General features: G+C 32.3%; 1 protein-coding gene across 1 annotated transcript in view; it reads left to right on the forward strand.

The window, feature by feature from the left end:
• The window catches only part of CCAP (Crustacean cardioactive peptide), an 82,877-nt gene that overhangs the window by 60,187 nt on the left and 13,354 nt on the right, over positions 1-9,336 (forward strand). The window contains exon 2 of the mRNA XM_014429289.3: positions 2,875-2,957. Coding sequence (XP_014284775.1) covers positions 2,883-2,957 — 75 coding nt within the window. The 5' untranslated portion in view covers positions 2,875-2,882. The remainder of the gene's footprint in view (positions 1-2,874; positions 2,958-9,336) is intronic.

The raw sequence follows: 9,336 nt of genomic DNA on the forward strand, positions 1-9,336 counted from the left end.
TAATTATTTTAATACTTATTGAGTAAAGGTATTTTAATTAGGTATTAAGTTTCTTGGTATTTAATAAGTAAAGAAATATGAAGGACAAAAAAGTTAATACTGTTTCTGTTTTTAAAATTCATTTAAAAAAAAAAAACACTCATGTTTCCTACTTTGTAAAATATTTAAATTTCATATCCTTGACTATTTTGTATTACGAACCTTTGAATTTCCAGTGTTTCTCCTCAAATGTATTTAATGAGGTATTTTTTGGAAAATGTGTTATATCGCTTATATGTTAATGATAATCCCCCTGATTTAGTTAATTTTTTTTTTTTTTTTATAAAATTGCTATTTCGTCTCAATTGTTTTGGCGTAACGTCATTTCGGCGTAAACATACGCTCGAATTATCTATTGTTATTTTACTTTATTTCGTCGTTGGTTTTTTTCTTTGTTATTTGAGCTATTATCGATCATGAGTTATATTCCTAATCGATCTTTTGCAGAACCTAATCGCAAAATTCCCACTATAAAGATTTTTTTCTCAAAGCGTCAAAACTAGAATACATCTGTTTAAAGCTGGATAGAATGGATCTAAAATTATTATCGAATCTAAATAATATATTCATCTAATCTAATAATTTAAATAAGATAACTTTGATTTAAATATAATGCAGGATACAACATTGCAAGTTCATTAGAAATTATATTTATTCCAAAAGCCTACTTAAAGTAACTAAAATCGTAATGATTTTGCCTTCTAGTTGGAAAACAATATGAAGAATTATGTTCGATACAAAATAATCAAAAATTATATTCAAAGCAAAATACTTAATAATTTCGTCACATATGAAACCATCATGGCTAGTTGCGTTTCCCTTCTTTTGGTACACAGATTAAAAATATAAGTTTTTAAAAGTAAAATTAATAATTAATCCTATATCTATATTAATTAAAACCTATATGGTTGGGTTTCTGAGTTGACTGACAGTAACATTGAAAATATTTTTTAACGATTTCTTCAGACTGGATAATATTGTTCAAATTAATAAAATTTTATCTATTTTAGTCTCAAAACATTTTTATTCCATTTATAAGCTCGACGTTTCGGCCAATCCGGCCATCCTCAAGGACAATCTGAATACAATTTAAAAACCAAAACATTAAAAAAACTACTTCATGCCGGTTATTCTGCCTATAGAATACTACACTCCTAGTGTAGTGTAGGGAAGGTTGCAAATATTATTGTGATAAATTTTACTATTGACTGTAATAAATAATTTTAATTTTTAATTTAATGTGAAAAATTGACAAATTAGGGAAATTTGAGTACTCATAGAAATGACCTGAGCAGAATAGCCAAAAGTAGTTTTTTAAATGTTTTAGTTTTAAATTGTATCATGTATGTACAAAGACCTTAACATCCCATTCGTAGCAGATTTGACCCAAAACAGATATGCGTCTTTTCATTCCAAACTCCTTAAACATCCTAACCTATTAATTCTTAATCTTTCATCCTTAACAATCCATGATAATCCTCCGAGGCGTCTGAAAAGAAGATGGCCACGGGATCTAATTTAAATTAATGTTTGAAGTACCACCAATGGGTGGTTCCTTCCCAGGATTTTCAAGTGTATATGAAACATACTACATATTTACCTATTGTATTATTTTGTACAGTTGTAAATTACATTAAATAAATAATTTTAAAAAAACAAAAATTGTATTAAGATTGTCCTTGAGGATGACCGATTGGCCGAAACGTCAGGCATATAAATGGAATAAGAATGGATAAAATTTTATTTATTTGAACGATTAAAATTATTTTAATTTGTTTTTCTAGGTCAAATACCCTATACTACTTACTTTAACTGCAAGATACGCCAACTTATTCCTACAAATAAACCAACTCGAAACAATTTCCAGATATTGAGATTTTATTTAAAGAAACGGACTTGTGGAAAAAGTTCATATGGTTTACATCTGATAATTTTGGTTAAGGGCCAGACCAGCGTCACTGCCTCCCTTCCCTATGAATAGGATTGAGTAGATATTTATATATTATTTATATTCAGTATATTTTGTCGATCTTATCGAACTGTTAATGTGAGATGTGTTGTCTTTGATCTGAATTCATGTGATCTTGTGAACAAAGACATTGTTCGCCTTGATAACTCCGAAATTTAAGAAACTTTAACTAGTTAATCATTTACTAATATTAGATAGGCTTAGAGTTTTGTTTTAGAAATTTTATAATAATTATTATAACAATAATAGTATATTTTATTTTTTTTTAAATATACAATCTAAGAAATAAAAAAAAAATCCAACTTTATTCATTTGAACACAAAAGGTAAAATAAACTACATAGCGTTCAGAGAGCCAAAGAGTAACAAAACCATTTGAATTGGGAAGGTGCAGGCCCTAAAACAATTCTCAAACCTCTTTAAAGGGAACCTCTATGCAAAGAACAATACTGAGTGTAGTGACAATCCTTTTAAAACCTCTCAATAAAGGGCACCCTAGATAGTGGACATGGATTAAGCAAAGGAAGAATAATAGTTCTTAAAGCTCGACTGTAGGACTTGTTTCAAATGTTGTTCTAGGAATACATTAGTTCAACACAACGTAATCGATTTCACTGTCTCTACTCATCTCATAATCTGAGGTCGATTCTTTATATTAAAAAAAAAATTTGATATAATAGTCATTAATTGATCAAATTAACCAATAAAGTAAGCTGTTATTACTTTCACCACTTTTCCATTCAATTTCTTACTAAATATTTAAAAATATTAATATTTTACGTTGTAACGAATATTTAAACATTTTATTAAACATAATAATAGATTATTACATTATGTTAATAATTTCTGTTTTTCTTTTCTTTGCAGATTTAAATATGTTGCTCTACGTATCCATACTCCTCTCCGTCGCTTGTTTAGCGATGGCCGACGATGTCATATTACAAAAGAGGGTAAGTCCAAAGGGCATGTTTACAATTTATTTTTTATCAATTTTACTATTCATCATACATTTTATTTTCCTTAGCATATTGATATTATATAATAATCACAGACTTTCCGAAGGAAGCAACTATTGATATTATATAATAATCACAGACTTTCCAAAGGACGCAACTAATAATCTATCAGGAATCTTTGTTACAAAACTACAAACAAGAGTAAATTAAACTACATCAATAAATCAACAGGCAATTTTCAGCTGAAGTTGGGATCTAAATTCGCATAGATACGAATCAGTTAATGGTGGCAGACTACAAACTACAACAGCGGTACATAAGGTCGACGGGATGATAACTAAGTGTCCTCAGTAATTATAATAGTAATTCTAAATTAGAAATCTATACGAGAAGATGGTTGGGGTGCGGTCAGAAAATGGCACAAAAACTATTTAATAATGCCAACGTTTCGGCCAGAATTTCTAGCCTTCATCAGGGCTACTTCTAGGAGATCGGAAATATAAGTGATTAATCACTTATATTTAACTGATCAATTGGATTTTCGATTTTTTTTAATTTACGGGGCTAGAAATTCTGGCCGAAACGTTGGCATTATTAAATAAGTTTTTAGATTTTTTAAATTGATTTAATGTAATTTACATCTATACAGAATAATAAATCCAATAAGTAAATATGTAGAATGTTTCATATACACTTGAAAATCTTGGGAAGGAACCACCCATTGGTGGTACTTCAAGCATTAATTTAAATTAGAAGGTGCCTGTTGAACAGATTCGATAATTAGGACTCCATCTTGCCAAAGACTTACTTGGATACCACACACAAGACTGAAACGACAAGAAACTGCTCGTATATTCCGATTGCTACAACACTTACTTGACAAACGCTCTAAACTTCCCATTCACTACCAAAAATTAGTATACACTACAATAATCAGACCAATTTGGACATATGGAATTGAGCTCTGGGGCTCCACCAAACCATCAAATTCTTCCCGCATCCAATCGTTACAATCCAAAATCCTACGTAAAATCGTTGATGCTCCTTATTACGTCACAAATAAACTCATTCACAAAGACCTTAACATCCCATTCGTTGCAGATTTGACCCAAAACAGATATGCGTCTTTTTATTCCAAACTCCTTAACCATCCTAACCCATTAATTCTTAATCTTTCATCCTTAACAATCCCTGATAATCCTCCGAGGCGTCTAAAAAGAAGATGGCCACGGGACCTTCTAGTTTAAATTAATGTTTGAAGTACCACCAATGGGTGGTTCCTTCCCAAGATTTTCAAGTGTATATGAAAAATACTACATATTTACCTATTGTATTATTTTGTACAGTTGTAAATTACAATAAATAAATAATCAAAAAAAAAAAATTAGAAGGTCCCGTAGCCATCTTCTTTTAGACGTATCGGAGGATTATCAGGGATTGGTTAGAATGAAAGATTAAGAATTAATGGGTCAGGATGGGTAAGGAGTTTGGAATCGCATATCTGCTTTGGGGCAAATCTGCAACGAATGGGATGTTAAGGTCTTTGGGGATGAGTTTACTTGTAACATAATAAGGAGCATCAAATTGGTCCAAAATGGTCTGATTATCGTAGTGTATAATAATTTTTTGTAGTGAATGGGAAGTTTAGAGCGTTTGTCAAGTAAGTGTTGTAGCAATCGGAATCTACGAGCAGTTTCTTGTCGTTTCAGTCTTGTATTTTTTTTTTATAATAATAGCATGATTCATTTTTTTTTATTTGTTTATGATGTAACGATATCAAATTTCGTATATCAATTGGAATGATGATTCTTTATAATTTAATTATTTTTTCATTTTTCAAGTCCTCCCTTTTTTTAAATATTTTACCAGTACCCTACCGAATAGGAGCTAGTAGAACTGTTGCTATTTGGGCAGGTAAATTTGCTTATGTTACAACACCTCCCATTACCCAATAGTACAGCGTATTTTTAGAAACACTTTGTACTGGATTGCAGGTGTTATTGTTTTGTTTTTTCAAGAGTTGCGTAAGTTCTGAATGCTTTTATCGCTGAATGGGCTAGGGCCCCTACGGACCATTTTCGATGATGCAGGGGAGGAAGAAACTGTAGAGCTTTTTTCTAAAACGAACAGGAACCGAAATAGAACCACTCCAAGATCGAAAGAACGTACTTCTAATACCCTCTTCAGCTACGAGAGGGCGGCTTAAGAGAACTTCCGTCCTGGGTATTATTGAAATGGCTCCTTGAAGGAATATTGTTCCACTGTTATCGATGTATTTGGAAAAAGATTAAACTTACGAAATGTAACGAGGAAGAAGAGATATAACTTGGAATTATAATTTATAGCCTACCATTATAAGCCTTTTAATTCAAAGACCTGAATATTGCTATAACAACTGTTAGGGGAAAGGAGAGTTTAAAATTTTTAATTTCCCAATAGTTTTCCTCATTGATTAATCTAGGTTAATCTAAATCGTCGGAGCAGTTTTGGATAAAATCGAAAAAATGTGAAAAATCGATTCCATAAATAAGGTAGGTCGATTTTAGCAAAGAGGTTGTTTTCACATCCCAAGTATATACTCACCTTAAATGTGTAATTTCACTTTTGTACGACTTTTTTTTTAGCTAATATGTTCACAAAAAAGACAGACCATTTTGACTAGATTTTTTGGACTCATTATTACGCCATTTTCTCTCTCGCAGCCCAATATAAATATACTTCTGAGGCAAACAAGGTACACCACGACGGCAAACCAGGAATGTCTTAAGTCCGTAATTTTTTCAACATAATGATAAATGATCAAGTTGAAAAGATAATAACTAACCACCCTGGGGTCCAAGTACTTCTTCTTGCGGATCTAGCACTCTGGGGAACAAGTTCTAATATGCGTGGTCTGGAAAAAACTCTAAATAGAGTTATGAACAAACTAAACGACTAACATAATAAAAGGCAATCCTCCACGGCCGGACCAGCCCCACTAAGACCATCAGGAGCTATGAAGCGACCAGGGTCCTATATCACTTTTGAAATATCTGCAAAAACGAGAAGTTTAATCGAGCAATATTTAAAAAGCGCCTGAAATTTTAAAACGGCGTGATTGACGGTTAACCCACAAAATGGAATGACAGTTAACCCACGAAATAGAATGACGGTTAGCCCACGAAATGGAATGACGGTTAGCCTACAGATAACTTTCAGATGTTCAGCCTTAGAACTAAAAACCATGATTATATGTATATATAGTTGACCGTAAAAATTGATATATAGGAAGATGGTCAGGGTTGCGGTCAATAGTGAAACAAAAATAGTTTACAACTATTTATTTTCCAATGTTTCGCCCCACTTTGCAGGGCTTCATCAGGGCTAAAAAGATACAAAATGAAACTATGTTAAGATAAAATGATAGAAATAAAAATAAAAAGATACAATGAAATTTTTTTTATTCTTTTCATTGTATCTTTTTATTTTTATTTCTATCATTTTTCTTAACATAGTTTCATTTTGTATCTTTTTAGCCCTGATGAAGCCCTGCAAAGTGGGGCGAAACGTTGGAAAATAAATAGTTGTAAACTATTTTTGTTTCACTATTGACCGCAACCCTGACCATCTTCCTATATAAAAATCATGATGTTTATCTAAACTTTAAAGGCGGAGAACTAACCAGGACTGATAAATGATGCTATTTAGGGATCACGCTGGACTCTAAGCTGACCTGGCTAAAACAACTCGGAGAGGACAATCCAAATTGATGCTGATAAAAGGCTAGCAGGGACTAAATGGGGAGCGTCCCAGGACGTACTTAGTACGGCCTACAAACCATACGTGCGGCCTAATCTGGAGAATGGAGATGAACTTTTAATAACCTTCTCCAAAGCAGCGTTAGGAAAATTATAAAAAGTTCAAATAAAGCCTAAAACGGGTAATCACTGGCGGAGTGAAAGCGAATCACAACACAGCTTGGAACTCCAAGTAGGTCTCGAGCCACTACAGGATAGGAAAGAGAAATCTACTCTGTGTCTATATGAAAAGCTTATGCGACGAGAGGATCACTGGTTGGCTTGTCGTAAAGCAAATGAGAGACTAAAGTCCTATCGTACTTTTCGTTCTAAAGCAGATGAAATGTTTCATCAGATAGATCTACCAAGGGAGGAAAGGCAGAATCTAAGCATTTTCTACAAAATAAGCATCTCCTATATATCAAAGCATCTCCTACATACAAAGTATCAACAACAATATAACATCTCCTACATTCAAAGCATCAACTACAATATAACATCTCCTACATACCAAAGCATCAACTACAACAAAATCATCTCCTACATACGAAGTATCAACAACAATATAACATTTCCTACATTCAAAGCATCAACTACAATATAATTATCTCCTACATTCAAAGCATCAACTACAATATAACATCTCCTATATACCAAAGCATCAACTACAATATAATCATCTCCTACATACCAAAGCATCAACTACAATATAACATCTCCTACATACCAAAGCATCAACTACAATATAATCATCTCCTACATACCAAAGCATCGCCTACAATATAATCATCTCCTACATACCAAAGCATCGCCTACAACAAAATCATCTCCTACACCAAAGCATCAACTACAATATAACATCTCCTACATACCAAAGCACGATTCGGCTGAAGTCTACTAGCGACTCACACTGACTCAGTGGACCTAAGAACATGTATTTCCGTCGAAAACTCGAATTCGAAATTTTTCAAAAATGCTTTTCCCTTACCTATATATTCCTTATATAGGTAAGCGAAACTGAAAAAGTGACCTCACTTGTTTGTTTGTTTTTGTTTAATGGCCTAAAACATCATTTGGTCATCAACGTCATTTACTTATTATTTAATTATACTTAAATTTATTTTATTTATTAAAAAAAAAAAAGTATTATTTTAATTTTCGTCTCTTCGAATTTATATTTGTTCTAATAAGCCTTTTGATCTTAAAAAGTGAAATAATAATTTTATGGTTTTATCATATGGGCATTCTTGGAAGATATGGTTAATTGTCAAATTGTTTTTACAATATTGACATTGTGGAGACGTTTGTTTTGAGATAAGATAGGAGTGGGTGAGCCTATTCTGAGCCTAGTCTGTACGAACTTCTGTGACTCCCCTTTACGATACCTTATCGTCATACATACTCCCAAAACACCACGGCTAGCGTCAAGCCGCGGTCAAAGTGTTAAGAATTTATTGTTTTACATTAAAGGAAGTCTCGACGGTGAGCCAATGTTCCTCTTAAGCCATCAAGCATTGCTTTATTTTAATTAACATACATTTATTAAAACTACACGCATCATATAAAAGATTTTTGAAGGAAATAAAGAGAAATAGAAACAGAACATGATACATTCACATGATTCCAGAGCTTTGATAATTTGAAAAGGACATATCCCGGTTAATTTAGTATCACTTGATCAATATGGCAAGAGCAAACACATCACGGAACATAAATGAAGGATCGAATTACATGTTACGTTTCAGGACAGTCTATATGTTCTAACCACCTCAACACCTCTCAACCAAGGTGATACAAGACACGTGCCTTACTCACTTTTTGCATGCGTTAATGTCGAAAAAGAAGAACACTCTCCATTAGCTCGCAGTTAGAAATAATTATAAATTCGAAATATAATTTATACACCTGGGCCCTGTTTCATAATAAAGTACAAACTAATATTATTAGTCTTGTTGATTTGTCTTAATTTAATTACACTGACTTGTACAATAGTAACCTTACTTTAGTAGTTTTTAATTTCTGTAATATTACTAATAGTCATCCCTATCATGAAAAAAATAAGTATTAGTATTATTACCAGACTAGTTTCTACACTTGTACAATGAACTAATACTGTTAGCTTTCATTATGAAACAGAGCCCTGGAATCACGACTCTATTGAATTTTCCATTATAACTTTATGTATTTTAATAAATCAACAAGAAAATATGTAAAAATGTATTAAACTAACTTTAAAATATAAATAATCAGCTGTAGTCCTACAAACTAAGTTCCAAAGCTTTTTCTTTTTTTTTTTGTTAAAACTTTATTCATTTTCTTTACAGGAATGCAATACCCTTTTCCTTTGCTTCTTTATTCATTATGGCATCAGAACAACGTTTCGGGCTTTTCTGCCCATTATCAAGATTTTACTGTTAATTTGTAAATCCTATCTGGACCTACGGACTTGAACTTTGGGGAACAGCTAAACCGTCGAACATCAAACGTATCCAATCCTTCCAATCCAAAATCCTTAGAACCATAGTTAATGCACCCTACTACGTTTCCAACAGAACACTACACCATGACCTACATATCCCTTTTGTCCTTCATCTCAT

Source organism: Halyomorpha halys, unplaced genomic scaffold (assembly GCF_000696795.3).
Source record: "Halyomorpha halys isolate HHAL.00 unplaced genomic scaffold, Hhal_1.1 Scaffold783.1, whole genome shotgun sequence".
Classification (NCBI taxonomy): Eukaryota; Metazoa; Arthropoda; class Insecta; order Hemiptera; family Pentatomidae; genus Halyomorpha; species Halyomorpha halys.